At 56.2% G+C, this 24204-nt stretch overlaps 9 protein-coding genes across 9 annotated transcripts; 5 read left to right on the forward strand and 4 right to left on the reverse strand.

Annotated features, from left to right (window-relative positions):
- Nucleotides 1–460: 460 nt before the first annotated feature.
- BO82DRAFT_408621 (P-loop containing nucleoside triphosphate hydrolase protein) lies at nucleotides 461–5642 on the reverse strand (the record flags this gene model as incomplete). Its single annotated transcript, XM_025639699.1, has 8 exons — nucleotides 461–1889; nucleotides 1952–3173; nucleotides 3210–3295; nucleotides 3326–3562; nucleotides 3599–3621; nucleotides 3658–3843; nucleotides 3874–4726; nucleotides 5616–5642. The coding sequence occupies 8 exons, from the start codon at nucleotides 5640–5642 to the stop codon at nucleotides 501–503; spliced, it is 4023 nt and encodes a 1340-aa protein (XP_025494771.1). The 3' UTR covers nucleotides 461–500.
- A 23-nt stretch (nucleotides 5643–5665) lies between these two features.
- On the forward strand, nucleotides 5666–7576 carry BO82DRAFT_248668 (Zn(II)2Cys6 transcription factor; the record flags this gene model as incomplete). The annotated part of the gene is made up of 1 exon (XM_025630855.1): nucleotides 5666–7576. A coding segment is annotated over one exon (1911 nt), but the record flags the coding sequence as incomplete, so codon positions are not given.
- Nucleotides 7577–8621: 1045 nt separating this feature from the next.
- On the forward strand, nucleotides 8622–9745 carry BO82DRAFT_351784 (alpha/beta fold hydrolase). The gene has a single exon (XM_025634513.1). The coding sequence runs from the start codon at nucleotides 8831–8833 to the stop codon at nucleotides 9611–9613; it is 783 nt and encodes a 260-aa protein (XP_025494773.1). The 5' UTR covers nucleotides 8622–8830; the 3' UTR covers nucleotides 9614–9745.
- Nucleotides 9746–10086: 341 nt separating this feature from the next.
- On the reverse strand, nucleotides 10087–11574 carry BO82DRAFT_389975 (uncharacterized protein; the record flags this gene model as incomplete). Its single annotated transcript, XM_025638489.1, has 2 exons — nucleotides 10087–10701; nucleotides 11143–11574. 2 exons carry the CDS (start codon nucleotides 11572–11574, stop codon nucleotides 10087–10089), a joined length of 1047 nt encoding a protein of 348 aa, XP_025494774.1.
- A 1888-nt stretch (nucleotides 11575–13462) lies between these two features.
- Nucleotides 13463–16150, forward strand: BO82DRAFT_408623 (ankyrin; the record flags this gene model as incomplete). The annotated part of the gene is made up of 1 exon (XM_025639700.1): nucleotides 13463–16150. The coding sequence occupies one exon, from the start codon at nucleotides 13463–13465 to the stop codon at nucleotides 16148–16150; it is 2688 nt and encodes an 895-aa protein (XP_025494775.1).
- A 203-nt stretch (nucleotides 16151–16353) lies between these two features.
- BO82DRAFT_351785 (nucleobase cation symporter-1 family protein) lies at nucleotides 16354–18741 on the reverse strand (the record flags this gene model as incomplete). The annotated part of the gene is made up of 8 exons (XM_025634514.1): nucleotides 16354–17113; nucleotides 17186–17505; nucleotides 17558–17728; nucleotides 17779–18124; nucleotides 18178–18394; nucleotides 18445–18512; nucleotides 18569–18598; nucleotides 18663–18741. 8 exons carry the CDS (start codon nucleotides 18736–18738, stop codon nucleotides 16689–16691), a joined length of 1653 nt encoding a protein of 550 aa, XP_025494776.1. The 3' UTR covers nucleotides 16354–16688.
- A 2806-nt stretch (nucleotides 18742–21547) lies between these two features.
- Nucleotides 21548–21747, forward strand: BO82DRAFT_351787 (uncharacterized protein). Its single transcript, XM_025634515.1, has one exon. The coding sequence runs from the start codon at nucleotides 21586–21588 to the stop codon at nucleotides 21739–21741; it is 156 nt and encodes a 51-aa protein (XP_025494777.1). The 5' UTR covers nucleotides 21548–21585; the 3' UTR covers nucleotides 21742–21747.
- BO82DRAFT_7916 (uncharacterized protein) lies at nucleotides 21739–22163 on the reverse strand. The gene has a single exon (XM_025641555.1). It carries the CDS (start codon nucleotides 22055–22057, stop codon nucleotides 21782–21784), a length of 276 nt encoding a protein of 91 aa, XP_025494778.1. The 5' UTR covers nucleotides 22058–22163; the 3' UTR covers nucleotides 21739–21781.
- A 366-nt stretch (nucleotides 22164–22529) lies between these two features.
- Nucleotides 22530–24014, forward strand: BO82DRAFT_351788 (spherulation-specific family 4 protein). Its single transcript, XM_025634516.1, has 3 exons — nucleotides 22530–22993; nucleotides 23055–23412; nucleotides 23476–24014. The coding sequence occupies exons 1-3, from the start codon at nucleotides 22614–22616 to the stop codon at nucleotides 23785–23787; spliced, it is 1050 nt and encodes a 349-aa protein (XP_025494779.1). The 5' UTR covers nucleotides 22530–22613; the 3' UTR covers nucleotides 23788–24014.
- The last annotated feature ends 190 nt before the right edge of the window (nucleotides 24015–24204 follow it).

Consider the following 24204-nt stretch of genomic DNA (forward strand, 5'->3'; position numbering starts at 1 on the left):
TTTCCCTTTTTTTTGTGTGTGTGTGTGTGTGTGTGTGTGTGTTTCTTCAACCTCCTTCTTACACATTGTAGATTAGAATCAACATAGATGGCAAGCTGGAAGATCTAGAAGTCTCAATGAATTGAACTGCACGCAAGAGGGAGGGGCGCCACCCTTTCATTTTATACCCGGCGATCCTAGTAACCCGGCCACGTGATCCAAGGCGGTTCACCAGGTTGCGTGCCCATGTCGATATCTTAGCTAGTTCATCAATCAACCAACTACCCAGTATTCAAAGACATTGTTCCATAATGCTGCTTTATCAGATTGCCTACAGGTACTGAGTGAATTCAGGCAATGATCTTTTCACTATTAAGTCACTAATACGAGATAATATGAGCCAGATCTATTATCAAGCGAAGCTTGTTTCTTTCTCTATTTCTATATATGTTCTATATATATACCGTCTTAGTCAATTACTCTAGCCTCTAGTTTCAACTGCCCCTGGTTCAGCTGCGCCTTCACTTCCTCCACCTCCGCATCTGCACGCGCGTGAACCAAGTCACCCCAAACAACAACACAAAGTTCGTCACGCAGAACGCCAGAAACACGCCCGCGTCGCGGGCACGGTCATCGAAATAAAAGTGCAGTGAGCGGGCGTACTCGTCCCCCACCGAGTACGGGCAGAACTCGCACGCCTGGGTGGCCGAGGGATTGAGCAGGTAGCCCGGGTTGTTCTCGAGGTAAGGCCCCAGATACTCGCGGCAGGTGCCGTTCGGGATATCGAAGACCGCCAAATCGCCCGAGGTGCACTGCACCTGGACGTCGTGCAGGACCGTGGAGACGGTGGCCTCGAAGAAGTAGGTGAGCGGGTCGGCCCACCAGAGCCAGGGGCGGTAGAAGTCGTTGAGAGCGGTATAAGGGTTGGCGGCGCCGGAGAACATGAGCAACAACACCCAGAACAGCGACATGGCGTAGCCGGCCATCGTGGCGTTGGGGAAAAACGCCGCCATGAGGTAGATCACGCCCAGGCCGAAGAGCGCGAAGAGCAGGTACATGCCGTACACGACACCGGCGATGCTGGCGGTGCTGGCGAAGCCGAAGGTCCAGTATGTCATGAGGAAGATGAGGGTGAACAGGCCCAGGAACCAGGGGATCTCGACCAGGATCAGCGCCGCCAGTAAGGCTTTGCAGTCGTACACGCCGTTGCGCTCGCGCGCCTCGAAGATCGCCCACTTTTCGTACCAGACGGCCTGCACGTCGGCGGCCACGCTGGGAACTATCCAGATAGACAGCAGTATGCCCAGCATGTGGTTCTGCAGGCCGGAGGTGCTGGGGGTGACGTGGAAAAAGGTGAACGAGACAAACAGCTCGAAGAAAATGGATTTGACCAGGCGACTGAAGTTGTACTGCCCGTTGCGCCACACGGCCTTCCAGTGGCGCTGCGTGAGGATCAGGACCTGCTGCCCCAGCGGCATAGCGTACCGACCACCAGCTTCGCCCCCAGGCCTATCAGCATTCGCAGGGGTGAAGGGGGCCGCATTGATGGCGCGGATCTTCTCGCGGAGCGCCTGGCGTTCCGGCGACTCGTTCCAGATGAGCGGCCAGTCCTGCTTGACCTTGTCGCCCGCCACGGTGGATATGATGAACTCGGCCGGGTTGTCAGCGGGGCCCATTACCGCACCGTATCGAGCGAAATAGCTCGCAACGGTCGAGGCACGCGCCCCGGTTTCGCCAAAGTAGACCGTTCGTCCGCCAGGCGCGAGCAACATGATATGGTCGAACATCTCAAACAGCACGCCCGAGGGCTGGTGAATAGTACACACAATCGGGACACCCTCATGAAGGGCGATCTTCTGCAAGAAAGCCACAATGGAATACGCGGCTTGACTATCCAGGCCGGATGTTGGCTGTAAAGAGTGAGTTCTGTCAGTCTCTGATTCTTGTTCCGCACTTTCAGAAATGAATATACCTCGTCGAGAAACAAAAGTGCAGATGGTTTCGCCACCAGTTCAACCCCGATGGTCACCCGCTTGCGCTCTTCAACACTTAACTGGCCATCCCCAGTGCTCCCCACCAGGGCATCGGCAATCCTCTCCAATTCCAACAGGGAGATCACCTGCTCCACATAGGCAAGCTTCTCCTCACGGGGCACCTCAGCAGGCCGGCGAAGCAAAGCACTGAATTGCAGCGCTTCTCGCACCGTGGTAGTGGGATCGTGGACATCCTGTTGCATGCAGAAGCCGCAGGATCGCGCGAACGACAGCGGGTGCGGCGGTTCGCCTCCCAGACGAATATCGCCCGTTGTACGGCCCTCGGACTTCCGCTGGGCGAGGTTATCGAGCAGGGTGGTTTTACCCGCTCCGGAAGCCCCCATCAGTGCAGTCAGCTGGCCAGGCTTGACGTATCCGGAGATATGATCCAGGAGCTGCTTTTCGCCGCCTCCGACCGTGACCGTGTAGCAAAGGTCCTCAAACGTGAAAGAGGCACGGTTAACCGATGGCTGAGTCTGGCCCGGCCGAGGGCTGGCCCCGACCTCGTCTACGTCGGTTTCTGACTGCCCAGAGACAGACCCCTTCTCCGCTGCGCTATCGTCACGGGCTCCGTTGCTTGCCATCGAGTTCTCGACTCGTTGCGGGATGACGGCACCACGCTTGAACACCGGACCGGTTGCATTGCCACTATCCCGAGTCATGAAGGTCAGACCCACGGCACCAAGAACCATGTATAGGAACCAGAAGACCAGGATAATCCCGAAGTTCCGCCACAGGTGGGCGCGGGTATAGCCGTACATGTTCTCCGCATAGACGGCGGCGTCCACGGAGGCTGATCCTTCCTGGGCTCCGGCCATGGGACACGCCTGGTAGCGGATATCATCGTAACCCGGTCCTTGAGGAATCAGTTGCGACTCGGTGCAATGGAGCTGCATGTGCCAGAACTCGTTTCCAATCATAGCCTCCACGGCGTAAGGAGTGGGAGTCACGCGGCGGATCCAGGAGCCCCAGCGATGCATGGTGGGCACAGGTGGAGCATATCCGGAATACAGACAGGCAACCGGCAGAGCACAGCCCGCCAAGAGATGAGCAATATTGAGGCCTGGGGCCCAGGCGCCCAACATGCGAAACATAGTCGCAATAGCAGAGTAATGTGCAAAGACGATGAGGAGGAAGATGAAGAATTGCGAGGCAGTCTCGCTGAGCCCGATCAGGAAGTAGTAGCAGCAGGCGAACACTGTGGTTTGGATTAGAGCAGACGGAATATCAGCGACGGTCTGGATGACCGCATAGGCGGCCGGGTGAAGAAGGCCCATATTATGCTGTTTCAGTAGAATGGCCCGGGCATTGACGGTTTTGCCCACCTCGGTCAAGGCATTGAGGCAGAAGTATGCCGCCGCGAAGAAGAGGGCACCGCTCCGTTCAAACGAGCCCGAGGCGGTGCGCGGAGCTGCATAGAATCCCGACCCGGTGATGACTGCATTTACCGCACACAGAACCACAACGGTGAGGAGGGTCTTCCAATCGCCCCAGAGCAAGCGGTAGGTACGTTCGGTGCCCACGGCGATCTGCTTCCAGATTGTCGAAGGCTCAACCGCGTGTCTGTATGCCAGTTTCGACCGTACATTACCGACATCATTTCGCAGGGCTGTCAAGGCGGCCGGATCCTTCTGCGCAGCAGTACGATATTGCAGCAGCTCTTTCTGGAGTTGCGCGTAGTGGGTGCTGCGCTTGAAAGCCTCGGCAAGACTATCGGGGTCCAAATAGAGTGGACCCGCATAATCTGCACGAATCGTACGGTCAACCGGGGAGGTCACTGAGGTGAGGAAGTCAGGGGTCGTCTGGCGTTCCGGGCAGTAGAAGCCCAGTTCTTGGAAATATTGCTTGGCCACGTGGATACTGCCGCAGAAGATCATCCTCCCATCATACATCACCAGAGTGCGGTAGAAGCACTCTTGATACATGTTCTCAGATACCTGGTAGAGCGTAGCAATATTTGTCATTCCCGTCGCTCGCGACATGCGCTTGAGTAAACGAAGAAACTCCAGAGCGGAGGAGCTGTCCAGCCCACGGATCGGGTTATCCCAGCTCACCAGGGTGGAGTTGATTGTCATAGCTTCGGCGAGGGAGACCCGGCGGCGTTCACCCCCGGAGACACCTCGGATGAATGCATCACCGACTATGGTGTTCTTTGCATGCCCAATTCCCAGAGCATTAACCAACCGCTGCGTATACTCGGCGGAGAACGGTGCGTTGCGGCCGGGGTGAGTGGCCGGCTTCCGTAGCTTTAGAGCAAAGTCCAGTGTGTCTGCCACGGTCAGCGTCGGAAAATGAATATCATCTTCCGAGGAGTAGACCACTTCGGACTTCAGCTCGTTGGTCATTTGCTCCGCCCTCAGTGCTCCATAGTGCACCTCCCCCTGGACAGCATCAAATGACTCGCGAGTGTTGGCGATTATCTTGAGCACGGTGGTACAACCCGCTCCAGGGCGGCCAAGGACTAGCATGGTCTCGCCCGGGAACAGCACCCCGGAAACGCCCTGCACGATATTGCGACGAGCGGGTGTTTGTCGGGTGAAAGTAGATCGAAGGAGGTGCCACGGTGAGCGAAGAATGTCACGAAGAAGTTGCGGGAGGTCAGGCACGGTCCGTTGACCACCGGAGGGACCCTGAGCGGTCACATTCTCGAGGGCCACACCTAAGGCACGTCCGTCGTAGCGATAGATTGGGAGCTGATCGCACGAGTCGGCTTTCTGTTCGATATCGGGAGAGTCTGTTGACGACATGTTCAGGAGTCAGATTAGCCGTGGGTAAAAGGGTGTAAGGATTCATGATTTTCAGCCACCTTCTCGAGCGGTTTATAATAACGGCCAGGTATCCCAGCGCTGCACTGCGTCTTTGTGCGTATGCAGCATGGAGATTGTGGATTCGGATCGGATGCTCGGATGTTGAGGTCTGGTCCACTCCGTGGTTAGCATAGTTTGTTCTCCACTTTCTGCACGGACTTCCACTCCCACTCCCACTCCCGAGCCGGTGGGATGCGTGCCCGTGGCTTAGTACTATGTCGTTCCGGGAGAAAACCCCAAACCCCTCGTCGACGACATATGTACAAATCCATAGTCATGGCCTCGACTACCCCGACGGCAGCTCTTGTTTCATCTTAGCCCGAACCGCCCTGCCGAGTTCCTATGCATATGAGAGCCACTCTATGATGTTGGTCCTCGTCCAGTAGACTCCCGTGACTGCTGTGCATAATCTACATATTGAGCAGAAAAAGGATCCGATCGTTTGTGTATACTATGCAAGCAATAGATCAAGGCAAATGCAGTACCAGATACGACATATCCCCTGAGGAGATGCTTTCAGCAAGCCAGCTAGTATAATCAATCCGTGGTACTTCCCCTTGACAGTAAAGACGAGGTATCGAGTACTAACTTCCCTGCAACACACGAGTGATGGTCACGTGCCACGGAACTCGGGCGGAGCCAGCAGCCGATGACGACTTCACTCTATCTCTTCTACGTACCTGTTAACCACTTCCTCCGAACTTCAAAGCTGTTGCCCAGTATGACAGTCACCGTTGACATATGATCACAACATCTCGAACCTACTCCTGACTGAGAAGACCGAAAAGGATGTCGCCTCGCAACTCAGTCTCCTCAAGCCCATGCTCGCCACCACCTCCCCACGAGCGACCGCCTGGGGCTCGGATCACCCGTGCCTGTGAGCGCTGCCGCTCCCGCAAAGTCCGCTGCGATGGCCAGACTCCTTGCGCCGGCTGCCGACCGCGACATTTCCCCTGTATCTACCGATCAGCCACGAGACCGAGTCGGGAACGAGGAAGAAAGTTGCGGAACAGTCGATCCGCCATCTCCGCGGCGGAAGATGGCTCGCCAACCCGTTTGATCGTGCCCACCACCACCTCCGCCTCCGCCGGAATTCGCGCTGCCGCCCGACCCAACACCATCGACATCACTCCCCAGCGATTTCCCAATGACCCCGTTCAATTCAAGCGACATCGTGAGTTGCGCGCGGGGATTGGCGTCTCTAATGTCGACACCGGCTCGTTTCAGTTCTACGGCCCCTCCTCGCATTTCTGTTTCATCCAGCGTATGTGCCAGCGCATCGCGCAGTCCCCCAATGAAACCATCCTCACCCCGAGCGACACCGTGCCGGACGGCGTCCGCAAATGGAACCTGGAGCGCTTTATGTTCTGCGTGAACGGGTGTCAAGACCCAACCGGGCCACGTGCTGCCTATATCTCGCAGGAGCTAGGAATTGGCCTCATTGATTCCTACTTCGAGATTCTCCACCCGCAGATCCCCATACTCAACCACTCCGAGATCGTCGACCAATGGAGATCCCTGTGGAAGCCCCCAGCGCAGCAGAAGCCCGACAGGCGAAACGATATTCTTTTCATTGTTCTGGCTATAGGCGCCCGTGTTACCATCGCGGCCGGCCAACAGGAGACCTCGTTGCTAGAAGGATGGGCGGATCATTTTGCCGCGCAGGCGAACCCGAGCACTGCCGTCTTGGAGGATCCCAGTCTATCTTCCACGCAACTTTTGCTTCTGAAAGCCATGTATGCCTATCAGGTTATGCGGCCCAACGACGCCTATTTGTACCTCGGCTTCGCCGCTCGCAATGCCATGGTACTGGGACTTAATCGGTTCCAGGTCATGGATGGGACCAATGTGACTGTCCATGCGCTCAAGCGCGCCTTCTGGACTGTCTACGCTCATGAACGCATGAACGCTCTCTACGCCGGTCGTCCTTCCGCCTTTCGTGATGAGATGATCGATGCTCCGTATCCCGAAGACCTCCCCTTGACTGCCACGACCGATGCATCGACAGAGAGCAGCGACAACCACCACGGTCCTACTCGGCTTTGTGGCTTCATCCGCGCCATGGCCGGCATCGGCCGCGTTGCTGACCTGGTATTTGTCAAAATCTACTCCCCCGCCAGCGTCGCCAGCATGGCGCAGATCGCACTGTTGCCAGCCGCGGTAGCCGGAATAGACGGGCGGCTGGGCGCTGTCACGCGCGACCTGCCCCTGTACCTCCAATTCTACGATACGGCCTTACCAATTGGCTCAGGCTGGCAAGAAGTGCAACGCTTGACGCTGGGCAGTAACTATTATCACACGCAGATGTTGACGCATCGGCCGGCCTTGCTTTTCCGAGCCTTTTTCGCCTCACTCGACGAGGCCCAGCGGCGTGTAGGCCATGCCTTGGAGCTGGAGCATTCCATCCAGGAGACCTTGACCGCCGCGACGAACATCATCAACTTGACGCATGACGTGTATTTCCGGCGGTGCCCACGTGCGCGGTTCGATGGGTCCTCGGCCACCATCATGGTCGCTGCCGCCGTCACTTTGCTGTATGATGTGCTAGATCCAACGACGGGCGCGGAGCACGCACGCGAGGTATTCGCTACGGTGGAGCGCGCCGTTGAGTGCCTGGATCAGATCGAGCATGTTGGTCCCACTTCGGGTAAAGCTGTGAGTCTGGATGTGATGCGCATTGCGAAGGAGGCATTGCGGACGACGACGACGGATGTCGGGGTCAACCAGGATTTTATCGGGACGTTCCCGTGGTTACAGTGCGTTCTTGCGGTTTCTTTCCCTGTCCGTGCCGGTTGTTCAGAAACACTTACTATATTTTCTTGCAGGTATAATTTCCTAGCTCCACCGAACAGCGCCGCTGCGCCCTATGTGGCGCCCCACTCCGATCTCGGATCCGTCCCTATCTCCACCCAGAGCCAGGGCCTTCAATCCTTCGTCCCCAACACCGCACCGGAGGACCCCGCGCTGCACATTCCCGCCACGATGCCGAATTACATGTCCTACTGGCTGGAAGCGGGGTTCTCCCCGGAGAACATCCCGAGTTCACTGTTCTAGTCGTCTCGAGCAGGATGTCCTAGGCGGATACGGTAGAACGAATGCAACGCCAATAAGTGCGCGGTACACCGTAGTTGAGTCGCAGGTACCTATCAACGAATTGCCTGCAAGTCGTTTTGCTGCTTGAGAACTCCGAGGCCAACATTGGGCTAGGCACCTCGACTGTGTACAGACTACGAGGAAGAAAACCCATACGTCCATTTAAATAGCTGGCATTGTCTAGAGCCTAGACGAATGTTCCTCAAACCATGCGTATAGTTGATCCACCTCTCAAGACTGTAGCAGGATAGTCCGATAGAGCATCTATATGCAGGCCACCACTCGAAAGACCAACGGTCTAATGTCCAGGTGATGAGATATGGATTGGATGGAAGGATTACGGGCAGCATCGACAGAATCAGTAAACACTGTTTCGGCTCTCGGCTGTAGGACTACACTCGACCAAAGAGGCCACTGAGTAACGCGATTATTGATCAAGGCAAACGATTCGAAAAAGCCCGAAGAAACCTATCAGCCTTGACGAAAGAAAGAACGGAGAAGAGAAGGCTAGCTTATTTGTAAGCTCCCTCAGGCCCAGTCACAGCTAGGCGTCGGAGCGCAAGGGTGTACGCGGACATCCGATCCGAGGTGGATCTACAGTGCCAAGCCTGTCCCGGATATTCGGCTCACTTGAGGGGATCTCCGAGCCCCGAACCAAACTTGCAAGCGTGCGTCATCATCAGCATCCTCGATACTCATCTGCAACCTTAACTAACTAGTTTATCAACTAGGCGGCCTTAGTAATAAAGCTTGATTTCCCTCATGTGGGATGCCGGCGAAACCGGGTATAAAGCGCCTGGAGATCACCATTCCACTTCCTCCAAACAGAAACAGCATCTATACCATCACATACTATTCTCCAGTCAGCCGAAACAACATTCACCCCCACCCTCCTCCTTTATAAAGAGAAGCATCACGATGCCGTTCGCCACCGCCCCCGACCAGCAAGAAATCTACTACGAAACCCACGGCCCCGCCACCAGCCCAACCACCCTCGTCTTCGTGTCCGGCTACTTCGGGATCACCGCCATCTGGCAGCCACTGATCACCCGCCTCTCCTCCAAAGGGTACCGATGCATCGCGCACGACAGCCGGGGATACGGCCGCTCCGCCAAGCCTACCGCTGAAAGCGCGTACAGCATCCCCCGCCATGCAGAGGACGTGCACGCCGTCCTCGCTGCCGCCGATATCCCCACCACAACGAAAGTGGTGCTAGTGACCCACTCGATGGGCGGGAACATCGGGGCAGCGTATTACCTCGCCCACCCGGAGCGGGTGGCCGGGCTGATCCAGACGGGCACGTACTATGATGGAAGCCGTATCCAGGCGACCTTGAGCTACGAAGCTCTTACCGCCGGTGTCGAGACCCCGAGTAAGTGTGTGGAGTTTTTTACGAATATGGGGCTCGATGAAGCGACTGCGCTGGAGGCCGCGAAGTGGCCTGCTTACTGTCGGAGATATATCGCCAAGGCGTTGTTGGGGTGGGAGATCGGGGGTCGGTATGCAGACCTCAAGATTCCGGGGTTGGTGGTGCAGGGGGCGCTGGACCTGGCGACACCGGCTGAGCTGCTGTGTCGGCCGATGGTGGAGGCGATGCCGCAGTGTCGGTTGGCGGTGTTGCCCGGGGTGGCGCATTTCCCGCCGACGGAGGCGCCGGGCGAGCTGGAGCGGTTGGTGGTCGAGTTTGTGCGGGGGTTGTGAGCTTGGGTTTTGGTTTGGGAGGGATACTGCGTCTTTTACACTGTGTTCTGCTTAACATATTTTGTTTTGAAGGGCGGGCGGGGGCGCGAGGTGAAGAGATGATCTCTGGCCTTGCGAGATAGAGAATCTAAGACGCGGGAAGTAGTGGGTCCACCGGCATCAGAACCGATAGTTCCCGGTAGCTAGAACCCCCCCCCCCAGTAATGATAAACCTAACTTTAGCATGGTTAGACTGTCCCCGCCTGGATACTGAGATGTACCCCTGTACTTGATGTGAAAATGAAACATACTGTATTGGGAGAATCCTGCCGGACTGCAGGTCAGAGTATCTGCATAGACACGTACATTGAGATTCATCCTTAGGAATCCGAAGGACCCGTCCGCATTCTGAATTGAGCCTGCAAATCCGCCATCATCTCCTGAAATTCGGCACTTTCGTTCCACCTCCGTTCTTCTTCACACAGCTCCCGAAACTATTCGCGCGTGAGGACTGGAGTGCTATACTCCAACTCGATCCCCAGCGCGCAAATCGCCTGCTGCAACCGCTCGATGCGGTCCCACGGATACTCCTCGGGGCTCATACCACCTGTTCGATCCGTTTCCGGGGAGAAGTCAATCTGAATTGTTTTTAGCGCCGTGCCTTGATCCGCGGCGGCGCCCTCGGCCAACGCTAATAACCATTGCTCGTCTTTCTCATCGAAGTCCCACAAGCCCGCTCCGTGCTGCTGCTGGTAGCTGGTGAGATCCCAGACAAATGTCTGCACAGCCGGGCCCAGGAGCTGGTCATGCACCGTGGCGGTAGGCCAGTAAACGCGGGGGTTGGGCACGGACAACACGTAATGGGTTGGGCAGACGATTGTGTGCAGATTGGGGAACGCGGTGGCCCGGAACTCTCCTAGGCCCAGCTCGTGGAATATGATATCACCGAAGACCATACGCCGGAGGGCGTGGGGGTGGGCCTGTAGCCAGGCGTAGAACTCTTTGAATTTAGTGGCTGTCTCTGGGGTTCCGACCTCGATGAGATCGTCGAATGCGATACTGAAGTCGATCACGTGGTCGGCCGATGGCCGTTGCAGAGCCACATTATCCTATTCCCGATCAAGATCAGTATGCGGCGGATCTCAGCCTTCGGAAAGGAAGGCTTCTAGGGTCCAAGCCTCAGAGGAGGTACAAGAAGCTGGAAAGATAAAGAGGAAGGAGGCAAATGAATCAAATAGAAAGAAAAACGAACATGTTAAAAAAGGACAACGCGGGGGGAAAGCGGAACGAGGGGGCAAAACCTGTGACGAAGGGCAACATTCGCGAGTCTCTCCCCCAATCGCCGAAAGAATCGTCGGATCTGTCCCGGGTAACGTATACAGCTCCTCATAACCCTGCAGCTGACAGTCGAATCGACCTCCAAACCCGTAACCAGGTCCATCGCAAAAGCGCGTCAGCACCACCCTCCGCAATGCAGGAAGATGCCGGAGGGCATGCTGGAGAAGCTCCCACCGGGCAATGCTCATCTTTTGCTCCGGCCGAACTTGTACCTGGAGGCGTTCCCAGTCCTCCGGGGAGAATAACGCCTCGCCGCAGATTTCTAGTGTGTGGACCCGGACCCCCCGAAAGAGACGCAGCACCTCGGCCGCAGCGGTATAGTCCTCGATTGCAAGACAATCATGCATCCAGCTCCGCTGGAGGACCACTTTGAGCGATCGGACGAGCTGGAGCAGCCTCGAATTAGACAAGAGAGAGCGCAGTAGGCAGCTCGCTTTCTGTCTGTAGAGGTGGGAGAATTCCAGCTCGCGGTAATGGACGGGGAGAATAAGGCGGTAAAACTGCCGACAGGTGAGAAGAAGAGCAGTGGTGTTGACGCCAGGTTCTCGGAAGGTTCGGTGGTTGGGAGTCGTGTAGAATAGAATTTGGTGCAGAATCTGACTCAGGATCTCGGCAGGGAGGTCGAGGATAGATGTTGGGGACATTTTTTTTCGATGTTCAGGCTGGGTTGACGAGGAAGAAGGTGAGAGTGGGGGAGAAGACGAGAGGAGGAGACAAGTCAAACTACTGCATATGCGGTTCTAGTCATTATTCTGCCCAAAAGAGGCTTCCCACTACGTGTTCCTCATTTCTCCACAAAAGAGGCTTACTACTACATGTTCCTCATTATTGTCGAGATCTCCTTGCTACAAAAATCTCTGCCATGGTAGTAGTGACTAAACCTTGACGTTGAGTCAGACTCTGACCTAGGATTTGCAGTCATAGTGAGGTGAGGTAGAGAAAAAGTGTTAGGGTTACGGAGTTCTCCCCCGCGACCTGCTGTTTTTTCCCTTCCCGTCCTTCCCCCCTTCCCCCCTTCTATCTCACCTACACAGTCCACGCCACACATCAACCACCACAACCACCACAACCACCACAACCTATCTCACTCGCTTTATCCTGTTCGTTGATTCTATGCTGCCTAGTTCTGTCCCCATGGGTCTGTCACCTGAATTCTACCCTTGAGAAAAGTGCAACTTCATTGAACTTTCATATCCCCAACTTGGGAGATCTCCACACAGCCCAGCAACAAGGGGTTAACCTGAGGCCAGTGCAGTCTCGCATGACGCGGGCACAGTCCCGTCAGCAACATCTCTCGAACCTGAAAACATTCAGGAATGACCTTCAAGAGGCCCTCAACAACGCTCAACCTTCCGGTTAAAAAAACAGACTAGGTGACGTTCCGATTTCAGACACTGTCAAGTTCTATGATAAGGTTCGTTCCTAGAACTGAAGGATGAAGAGTTTATGGTTCTATACGGGATGGTTGAGGGAGTTATGGTGCGCCTGGAATGTACTTGACTTGCTATTTTTGCAGATATTGTAGCTTAGTTGCTTTGCTGAATGCATCGCCTTCGAAGAGAAGGTCATTCCCATCCCAGAGTCTACATCTTTGATTGGAACGTAGCTATATCCTTCCTTCGTGTCAACCAGTAGCTCGCGAAATGATATGGATCATCCACCAAAACAGAGAGAACCCTTTGGCAACAGCAGCCGGAAAGTCGTTCTACCAAATGTATTTTGATCTCGTGATAGTAAATATTCACTAGCAGAAGAAGTCATGAAACAGGTAATCTTCTCAAAAGATTAATGTTAACCCCCTCAGGTACCCATTCACTTCACATTTTCTGGGAGGGGCCCAGCCAGGTGTGAACACCAGACCATCAACAAACTCCAAGAACCAAACCAGTTCTTGATCTTCGTACATCTTCTTTCCCACAGCACCACCTTAATTCTTTGTTCTAACAACCTTTTTTCTTGACAAATTCCCATTTGTCTCGTGCTTAACAAAGATCCCATCCACCCACTTGACAACCCACCATCCTTTGTGACTCTCACCCGCATTATCATAACAAAGCTTGGTGTCCGTACAAAGAGCCCAAAAATAGCATCACAGAATACCACACAAACCTGGAAACAAAGGTGAAACAGTGAACGCTTTCTACTATCTCGACATCGTTGACGCAACGATTTTCACATCTTAACATCCACTCCATCTTATCCACAACCCACATCTCTTTCCCAAACTCAACATACATACTGCAAATCGGTATTCTTCTCTGATGAACACACTGCTCAGTGATTCGAGCAATAAACATCAATCGTAAGCATATCTTTTTTACTTCCTCTCCTCTCATCTTTCTTGCAGACGCCTAGGCAGCCAAACCTGGAACGCGTCGCTGGACCATCCCACTGTATCCCCGGGATCTGAACTCGGTGGATAGAATCAGCATTCGTTACACCTGACAGAGAAAAGCGTATTTACACGTCTTCACATCATCCAACACAATCTCTCAAACTGGGCCCTTTCTCAACCACTTGAAAAGACACGAAATGGCCCGCCCATCGAAACAGAAGCGAGCCGCCAGGATGCGGGCGAACTTGAGGCGGCGCGGGGCACAACAGCAGCAGAGGCAGACGCAGTCGCCTCAGCAGACTGAGAGCCAGCCCACTACAGAGGGAGAGATGCAGCATACAAATGATGAAAAAGACACACCTGTGGAGATGCACACTCAGCTAGAGAACAACTTCGCCAACGAGGACGAACTTTTAGAATCTCAGAAGCAAGCGACTCAGCCTACGACTGATGCCAACGCAGACAACACAGAGGGAGTGATCATGCCCTCCACACAGCGTGGAACAGAACCTGCAGACGAGAATGAAGGTCTACAACCCCCCACACAAAGTAAACAGCCTACAAACTATGCCGAAGGAGATACCACGGATGAAGTGAGCGTACTCAGTACACAGTTTGAGACCCCCGCCAGCGGTGACGAACATCAACAACACGCAAACCAGCATACGGATGACTCGACGCACATCAAAGAGGAGACAGAGGCCACCGCACAACATGAGACGAACCCCACCACCAATACTCCAGTTACCGTCAAGCAGGAAGAGACGCAGCCTACCGATACCGAAGAAACCACCGAACGAGTTAGCCAGCAGGCGAAGAAGCGCAGAAAGCGCCCAGTCCTCGCACCGCAACCCCGATTACCAGCACAGCAACCCCCCGCCCTCACCCAATCCACAAACAACAACCCACAAGCCCCAAAGACCTCAAAGCGCAAAGCCTCCGACCCCGCCGAGACCATCGACCTCAGCTCGCCCAAACCGAGCCCCAAGAAACGCAAAGCCCGAGTCACTGCCGGAGTCATCGATCTATGCTCACCCGGACCATCTCCGAAGGACTCCGGACAGAGGCAGAGCCCTAAGAACCTGCGGAAGCGCAAGCCCGCAGACCCGCCCGAGAGGATCCCGATCAAACGCGCGCGGAGTACGGCCCCTACCTCGCCTCGCAGGACCAGGAGTTATACTAAGCAAGCTACCCAGCAACCACCGCAGGTTCAATTCAAGGATTATCCCCGGAAGAGGAGGGGGGCTCGACGCGTGGAGTGGGCGGATCGGGAGACGCGCAAGCAACCCACCGTTGCCCAGCAGGATGCGACAAGCATCAAAAAGGAGGAGCAACCACAGAGAAGCCTGCGGGATAGAAGCCAGGTTCGCAAGCCAGGCCACTTTCAAAGCCAAGTAAAGCGCGAGCCAGCATCGCAACCACCGCACACCCCCACCCCCGGGAAGGAAACCCCCTTCCACACTGCGCTCCAACAAGCCCTTCTGCACCAAACCCAAGCCGTCACCAACACCACATACGACATCCTCGAACGCCAACTCGCCACTACACAAGCCACTGCAGCGCGTCGCGCCCGCTCGACCCTCAACCCTACCACCACCACCACCACCGACACCGAAACCAACACCGAAACCGACACCGACACCGACACCGAGACCGACACCGACCACGCACACGACCCAATCCTGCCCCTCCCACTCGGCCAAGTCCTCAAGGTGGCCAAATACTTCAACACCAACATCCTCTCCCGGCTCACGCAGACCTGCAAGACCCTGTACCGCAACCTGGTCCAAGAACTCCACCTCCGGCAACACGCCACCGTAATCCCGGACAGCGCCTGGCAAACGCAAATCCGCCTGAGCCTGGCCGACGCGGAAGGCCGACGCACCGTCGAATGGCTCCCAAGCACCGGCTACTACCCGGAACCCATGGACCTTGCCATCCAACACGGCCGGGTCGACGACGTCCGGGCGTACCTGCTCAGAGGCGCCGACCGCGACTGCCTGAACAGCTACGGCATCCGCCCACTGCGCTGGGCCGTGGCCACCGGCCAGCTCGAGATCGTCCAGCTCCTCCTGGAAGACAAAGCCGACCCAAACCTCCCCGACGCAGACGGCAGCGGCGGGGCGCTAGCCGGCCCCTTCGTGGGCCAGGACAGCGAAACCGAAACCGTGATCGAAACCCTCCTATCCGCCGGGGCGCAGCTCATCAGCATGGACGCCTTCGCGGCCCTCTGCCACGCGCGCAACAGCGTCGAGTACCTCAAACACGCGCTCGCGAACGGCAGCGCCAGCACGGTGGGCCAGCTGCGCGGGCCCTCCCACACGACCGCGCTGCACGTCGCGGCTCAGACCGGCCAGAAAGCGCTGGTCAGCGTACTCCTCACCGAAACGGAGGGGCTGGCGCTCGACGCCGTCAACGACCACGGCCAGTCGGCGCTGCACTTGGCGCTGCGCGACGGGAACGAGGAGACGGCGCTGACGCTGATCGACGCGGGGTGCGCGCTGGATCTGCTGGACAACTTCAACCGGGACGCGTTGGCGCTGGCCGTCGAGAGGGGGTATGCCGAGGTGGTGCGCGCGATGCTCGATGCGCCCGCCGACGCCGGGGTGGATTTCCGGGCCACGCGGAAGTACGGCCATCGGCCGTCGGCGGAGATGACGCATCTCGAGGGCGCGTTTACGTTTCGCCGGTTTGGGATCATGAAGCAGCTGCTGTTGGGGAGGGAGCAGGCGGTCGATGAGGTGCTGCAGAGACGGTGCAGGGAGTTGGCCAGGACGGATCCCACGTATGGCGAGTTGTGCGAGGATGTGTCCTTGCTTATGGGGAGTTGTATGTTGGGGTTTGATTCGGAGGAGGGGGAGGGGGAGGGGGAGGGGGAGGATTGATCTGATTGAGATCTGGGGCGAGATGACGAGCGGGAGGATTTAGGGATACAGGGGAGGGATTAGATATGACCAGCGGCAGGAAATCGGGTTGAGGGGGATGGAACAAACATGACCAGCGGCAGGAAATCGGGATAGAGGGGAGGGATTAGACACGACCAGCGGGAGGATTTGGGTTAGGGCTCAATGCATGGGTTCGGAGTTATGTTGAAGTTGAATTGGACATTGGATTAGCGCTGTTTGAGAAAGATAATACACTACTAACCTACAACTAACCCAGTCGAGGGACTACACCGTTCGTATAACAAGAAAGTCAGAGACCGTACTCAGGAGACCATCAATCATTATTCGCCCCCATCTATAAGACGAGTGAAGATATGTATGCAACGCAATGCAGTATGTACCGTATGTACCCAAGTCCCCAGTGAAGGTCCAGGTCGGGTCCAATAGCCCAGACCGTTCTTTCTCCTTCCCAATTCTCTGCATATATCAATAACCCCCTTCCCCGAACCAAGAAAGAGCAGCAAAAAACGACGGAATATCACAACCCCCGTTTCTCCCCCTCCCTCTCCTTCCCGCCCACCACGACCTCCTCCGTCGTCACCCCCACATCCCGAGCATTCAGATACACCTCCCCCTCCTCATCATCCACCGCCGCCTCCCACCCCAACTTGTCCGCGCGAATGCGCTTGTGGTTCTCGGTGGGCCACACCCAGCAGATGGCAAAGTAGCACACGAAGGCGGTCACGAACGACAGAATCCAGCCCAGGTCGCCCATGCGCGTCGCGGTTGTCGACACGTGCGCGCCCAGCGAGCCCACAAACCCTGGAAACGGGAAGGCAATGCCGATGATGTAGGCGATCACGGCTTGGATGTTCCACCCTTTGAGGTAGTAGTAGCTCTTGTTGAGCGGGGTGCCATCGTACAGGGCGGGGATGAAGATGTTGCCTTTGGTGAAGCAGAAATCTGGACGGAAAATTAGCATGGTTCGGAGGGGGGTGATGGGTGATTGCGGCAATGGGGGTTAAGTAAACCTACATTCGCAAACCATAATCGCAACCACACTACCCATGAACAAGGCGTACCCCGACAGAAACGTCTCGAACTTGGTCGCTGACGCCAGGATCTCCCACGGGCACACCGCCCAGGCCAGCGTGTGCACGATGTACTGGCCGCGCCGCATGTTGATGAACCGCGGGAACAGCATGGACGAGTCCGCCCCAAAGGAAATCATGTTGGCCGCGACGTTGGTGCCCAGGATCTGCACGAGCCAGGCGAAGGCCGCCAGGAAGACAGCGAACCGCGTGGTGCCGGACCAGTAGTGGTCCAGGATGAACTCCATCAGGTCCCATTGGTTCCTGCTGATGTGAGTGGGTGCTGATGAGCGGAGGGTGTAACGGGCAAGCTTACCAAATGGAAGTGCCGTATTTGTTGTTGATGGCGGAGGTGGCCAGGATACCCAGACTCGCGGAGAGGGTCGTCGCGATCGGGTTGGAGATCAGCTGCGTCCACAGCGGCGCGTTCTTCGTCTTCGCCCAGCGGCAGTAGTCCGGCTGGTTGGTGATCAGCGTGGCGGTGTTACTGGTCTGGTTAGCCCGCTGACTATCCCCGCATACGACGGAGGGACTCACCCCAAGCCACTGTTGATCCCCGAGATGATCAACCACGCCATCGCCGTGGTCGACTGGCTGTCCTGCGTGTAGACCGACCCGATCTTCCCGCCGGTGTTGACCATGGCGAAGATGAACAGCCCGAACATCGCCGGCAGCGAAATGAAGGTCTTGAAGATGAAGAACCCGCGCAGCTGGTAGGGCCGGAAGTGGCAGAACGGGAGGTGCACCATCCAGCACAGGAACAGCGCCAGCATCTGCTGCGTGGTGACGTGGGCGCTCGCCGGCAGGTGGTTCGGGATGTCGGTGAAGTGGTGGCCGAAGATCGCCCGGAGGATGTTGAACATGTACTCGGCGCCGTAGTACACTGCTTGCGCGTTAGGGTGGTTTGATTGTTATGTCACAGGCAGGTATACGCACGCTGCACGGAGTACCAGACAATCGCCAGGACAGCACGCGCCCCGACGAAGTAGAAGCTGCCCCACATGCCGAAGACGCTGCGTCCCACGCACGGGAACCCGATGTGATACACGCTGGCCGCGCGCGAGTTGAAGGCCATCGCAATGGAGGAGATCATTTGGGAGACGAAGATGACGATGATGGATTGCCACCAGTTAAGGCCAATTCCAATCATACTCTGCTCGAGTCAGAGGGTGGGTGTCCGTGATCGGGCTGAGGCAGGCTTACCGATCCCAGAGTCCAGTTGGTGAAGGAGATCGACCAGTAGAAGGAAACATAGTTCCACCAACGCCAGGCTAGGGGGCATTAGCACTGGCTTGACATCCGCCATCAACACACCAGAACAACTTACTGCACTGCTCCGGGGGAGTGGGTAGCAGATCTGCAGAGGTCAAGTCAACAACAAGCGTCGCAGCGCAGTGCGCGGGCAAGTAAAGAGGTCCAACCTTCATTGGACCACCGCGAGTCCCGGCTGGAGTCCAGCTCGAGGGCGGAGACGATTCTCGTGCCGACCTTGGCCATGATGGAGATGGATCGGGTGATACTGGGCAAGACAAAGGTAGCAGTCCCCCCAGGCCCAAAATTTGGGAGGGGAGGAAGAGGGAGGAGGAGAGAGAAGGAGGAAACGTCACGGCGTGGACAGGATTTTATTCACTGCGGGAGTGCATGAGGGCAGCCAAGCCCAGCGAGGGGAGGGAAAATTCGAGTGGGGTTCGTGGTGTATGGCAGTGGGGCGGTTGGCTAGCTTTAATTCACTTTGGGTGGGTGAGACGATAACAGCGAAACCAGAGCAGTGGACCGATGGGGGGGGTGGGTGTGATAAGAGGGTTTTCCGCCACGCAGACTGGTTGCAGCCCTGAGTGACCCGGTGGTGCAGTGGCGGAGATTGCCCAAAGGAGAGTCGTGCGGTGATAAGCTCTGCTGGAGCGGATTCCTAAGGTTGCAACCCTATTTGCCTCGCCGGTTCTTCTTAGTCACATTTCTCCTGTGCAGCCTATGAGTGTGGCCGGTGGTGTTACGCTAGACCCTAAGGGATAAGAAGGCACACGCGCACGAATCTAGCCTGATTCTCCCGGATCGACGTGAAGTCTGGCTCATGGATGATGGGTCGGATGCTATGCTATTTTCATGCTCACCGGACAGCCTCCGCACAGGTGGCAATGAAGGAAGGTGAGCAATAGACAGGATGAGATGATAGACAGGGTAGTGTTTACTCGAATACGGAGAACCCCGGAGATAAAAACGACCCCGGTTATCTCTCTGCCTCAGTATCAAGCAAATATCATATCAAACAAGGTTGCATCAGCAGATATCAAGGTTTTTTCTGATCCTTCCGGCACGGTTCGTGGAAGGTTTTGGTGCGGCCAAGGGGGGAAAGGTGGATCGGGAGGGCTGCCCGCTTGCCAATCACATGACTCGGTGGAAGGCAGTCCCAGCCACACGCGCGGATTCGCCGAGGATAGCCTCACCCTCCGCACCGGAGCAGGAAGATCGTTCAGCCGATCAGATTCTGATGCTGGGTTTCTCTTGCTGCCTCCGCTGCTGGAGCCGCCATGACTCTCCATGAAATCAGTGTCCACCCGACTTCGCCACCTCCGACGTTCCCCCGAGTCATGTAGCATGATCATCACGATGGTTGTCTGACAGAGCTTTCCGGCAGAGATTGATGTCACTGGAGCCAGAATGGGCATGGCAATAACATCGTGGGTCGAGGGGTCACAGTGATAGCACTCGCTTCAGTTTGCCCCAAGTGTCAGCCTGCTGGGGCTGGGGTGATAGTGGGAAACACTTGGCACATTGTTCAGGGCTAGATCGACTAGTTCCCCCTGGCTGTCAGTCAACTCTTCGAGAACCCGACTAAAAATTCTAGTCCGGCATCTTGGCACTTCACCCACTGCCAGAAAGCGGTTGCTCCAATCTGGAGGTAAGTTGAGACATGTGGCATGTGACTAGCTAACCCCAGGGTTGCACTGCAGCGGAATGAGGGTGATGGTGAGATCCGTGCTGGGCGGCCATCCAACGCCGACCGAAGTAGTCGCTGACCACCTTATCGTGGAACGGTGGACGCGTGCCGGGTCTGACAGGGTGATTGCTCTCGGGGAGTATCCTGTTCAATGCTCCTCGCCCCAGAAGCAAGACAATTGTGATCATCGCTTGCGGAGTTCATGTGAACTTGCCAACTCCGCCCGCTCAGACACGTTGTAATCCAGGCTGGACTCGGGTAACCGACGGAGATAAGTACTCGATCCGCGACCCTGCAGGGCAATAGAGCACAGAGGCATTGCAGTCAGCTTACAAGTTGGGGCGGGGATCTGCCATCGGTGCTGATAGCTGCCTTGGTATCATGTACGCCCTTGACGGCGGACTTCGCCTAGAGCCCTGAGCTCCCGCAATTCGAGGTAACCAAATGATAAGGTTGGGGACAGCGGCCAATGGCCATGTTGGGATCATAGATAACTCTATCAAGTTCGGCTGCTGTGCCACCCACCGAGGATGAGCTATGAAGTCCTGTTCTAACGTCGCTTGGACAAGGAAGGCAAGCAAGACAAGCAAGACAAGCACCGAGTCGTAAATCCTCCATGCTGGCAGTATGCATGGGGTCGGGTCGTGCGTAATTTCTAAGCAGCTGCGCGGTCGGGATACGAGCCTGTTCGTGGATGCAGGTTCGACTCCCGCTGTGCTCGTCGGTTCTTCTTTCCCTGACATTGGCGCCGCCTCGTGATGACCAGTCTTGACTAAGCTGGAGCGTTGCAAACTTGAATCACCTCATCAGCAAGTGTCAACCAACCCAGCTCCCAGTCGTCCCTCGTCAGCTCACCGCCAACGCCCGGTTTGAGGCTCTTGTTTGTTGTTTGAGTATAGCAAGGATACCTTACATGACAGATCCAATGTAATCTGCTTCATGTTCAGGTACGGGCATCGGAGCAGAAACCGCACCCAATCATAGTTCCCACTCCCAGCACTCCTCCAGCGATCGCAATCTTGAAGTGCGGTCTTTGTGGTCCAGCCGTGTCTACCGTGGCATTGCAGAAGTAGCAGTATCAGCTTGATCTGTGCGATACATCCCAGTCGCTGTACACACAAAGGTATCGTAATAACCCCTTTCGAACCACATCCCCGGCGAGAGACCACCCGGTCACCGCGAGGTCAAAGTACATCCCCCGAGGACACAACTCCCGGGCGTCCGAGCCATGGTTCGAGCCGTGTGCTTAATTCCGACCCCAAGAATTCCAACTCGGCCTTATCCCAAGTCATCTGCCTGGACATTGACATCTCGAATGCAAGCAATGATTCTTGTTCAAACCATCCGATTGTCACCGAGTCCGGCGTTGAAGTATATTGACCGGTCACGGTACAAAGCAGTTCAAAATGGGACCAAAAACAACTCACCCCCACAACTTCTACGGTCGGACTTTCGCCCAGCGCGTCCATCCCAAAACTCCTTTGTTCCTCACCGATGGTGTGTGCCCGTCATCTAGCCTCGAACATACGAGGCCGGCGGAGCGCTCAACCCTGTGCAGATGAAATGAGATGAAACGAGATGCGATGGGCGGCCATGATCGGATTAGATAAACGCCACCGATGGGGCGGGTCCAACGCACTCGTGTCCGTGCGGACCACGGTATTGGCCCGGTTGGCAACTCGAGGTCACAGGCGAGGGGAAATTGGACGGGGCTGGCCCAGTGGGGGACAGAAGTAGGTCTGTCCTTGTCGATGGTTTGGGGGACTGTGGCCGGAGTATTGGCGCCGACACGAGTCGTGATCTTACCTGGCCTGCATTGCGCTGCTGCATTGAGTTGGGGTTAGCGAAGACAGTTGACCCGGCAGGACGTACGTACATACTGTACTGTACGTACTGTAGAGGTGGTGCGGGAACACAAAGAAAGTGGTGAGACGGCCACCCCAACCCTCATCAAACAACCCCAACCGCAATGGTGATAGATATCTGGAAAGAAACAAAGAAACAAAGACAGAATCGAAGTCGGAAAAGTTCTCTAGCCTTAGTGCCAGGCACATCGACAGGCAGTACATAGTAATTTCCAAGCGAGATCCAATGAGGGCGTGTGGTGGAATGACAGTCCCCCTGCAATCTCCACTCGGGCCAGGATCTGCCCGTTTGCCCGCTAATCGGATCCTCGCCTGTTGTTTCACATTAAATATCCGATCCCCAATCCCAATCCCAGCGCCTACTTGATTGACTGACTTAAGATGACTGGCTTCGGCATTGGGCCAGGCACACACGCAATCGTCGCCATGGTGGGGAGTATAAAGACTCGATGGTCGCTCCCTCGAGGTTTTGGTCTGGAACCCAGCGGGACTTCAAGAGCTTCTGGCAAGCGTCTTCCTTTCACCTTCTTTAACCTCAAGTCGTTCTTTTTCTCTTTGCTTCCGGCAGTATGGTCTGGACCACTCCCTCTCGTGCGCTCGGGGTGATGCTGAGCTGCATCGCCCTGCTCCCCGCGCCGGCCACCGCGGGTCACCATCAGCACGACCACCTGCACCGGCGCCAGCACCATCACCAGGGCTACAGCGTGGGGCCCCCGATCTGGCAGACCAGGCCGCACGACAGCGAGACTGCTGCAGCGACCGTCGCAGAAGCCACGGCGATCGAATCCGTGATCGAATCCGTGATCGCCTCCGCCACCGTCGCCGCATCCTCCGCAGCAGCGGCAGCCTCTTCCGCCGCCGCCGCAGCGATCAGCTCGCTGAAAGCCCAGGTCATCATTCCCTTTTACGTGTACCCGGACCCCGGCAAATGGACTCCACTGTTGGACTTGTAGGTCCCCCTCACCTCTCCACCCGCTCTCTCAAATCAGCACAATTCTAACGAAAGAAAGGGTTGCATCCTTCCCCGACGTCCACTTCACCGTAATCATCAACCCGAGCAGCGGACCCGGCACCAGCACCCTCCCCGACGCAGCTTTCCTGACCGCCGTGCCGAGTCTAACTGCAAACTCCAACGTACTGGCGATCGGCTACGTACCAACCCAGAAGGGCACGCGGGCGATCGCCGACGTCGAGAAGGACATCAACACGTACGCGAACTGGCCCAGCGCGTCGGGCAATTCCTCCTTCGCGGTGCACGGCATTTTCCTCGACGAGGCGCCCAACGCCTACAGCGCGGATCTGGTCAGCTATTACACGACGCTGTCGAATCTCATCAAGAGTAAAGACGGGCTTGGGCCGGAGAACTACGTACGCTTCCCCTTCCTTCCTTCTCCCTTTCCCCGCAATCAGGATGCTAATTCAATGATGAAGGTGGTCACCAACCCCGGCACCCCCCCAGACAACGCCTACCTCGACCTGGCCGACAGCACGGTGGTCTTCGAGTCGCCCTACGCCTCCTTCCAGGACGCCATCAGCGCCGGCACGTTCAGCAAGCTCAACGCCTCCAGCCACACCAAGCTGGCGTCCATGGTCTACGGGGTCCCGGATTCCGTGCACCTACCGACGCTGCTCACCCAGGTCGGGAATATTTCGGAACAGATCTTCCTGGGCAATACGAGCTCGTATATGGTGTATGATACGTATATGAATTCGGTGGTGCCGGCCTTGTTGGAGTTGATTTAAGGGGTTGTGAGCTGGGCTTGGGGGGTTGTGAGTGAGCTGCTGTGGCTGTGGCCGTGGCTGTGGTTTTCCCTACCGTTCTATTCTCTCGTTACTTTCTTCGCTGTATATATATATATGTGTGTGTTGTGGATCGATATGCATTTCTTTGTGTCCTGGTGGCATGGTAGTGGATTGGGCAGATTGATGACGTTACGCTTGAAGAATAGAAAGTTTATGCTATTGTCGTCAGACATCCAGATGAGTTAGTAGTCGTGTAGCGAGTGAGGAGTTGTGTAGCTTGGTGAGGTTGTTTACGTACGCAAATGCATTGCTGAGTCAGCTTTATACATAACTCGCATAGATGTTTTCTATGCGCTATTTGCACAGATGAGCTACTTACACGAACAGTGCATAGAGTACGTCGCATAGTACAACTTC

The sequence above is a fragment of the Aspergillus uvarum genome, assembly GCF_003184745.1.
Source record: "Aspergillus uvarum CBS 121591 unplaced genomic scaffold BO82scaffold_10, whole genome shotgun sequence".
Lineage (NCBI taxonomy): Eukaryota > Fungi > Ascomycota > Eurotiomycetes > Eurotiales > Aspergillaceae > Aspergillus > Aspergillus uvarum.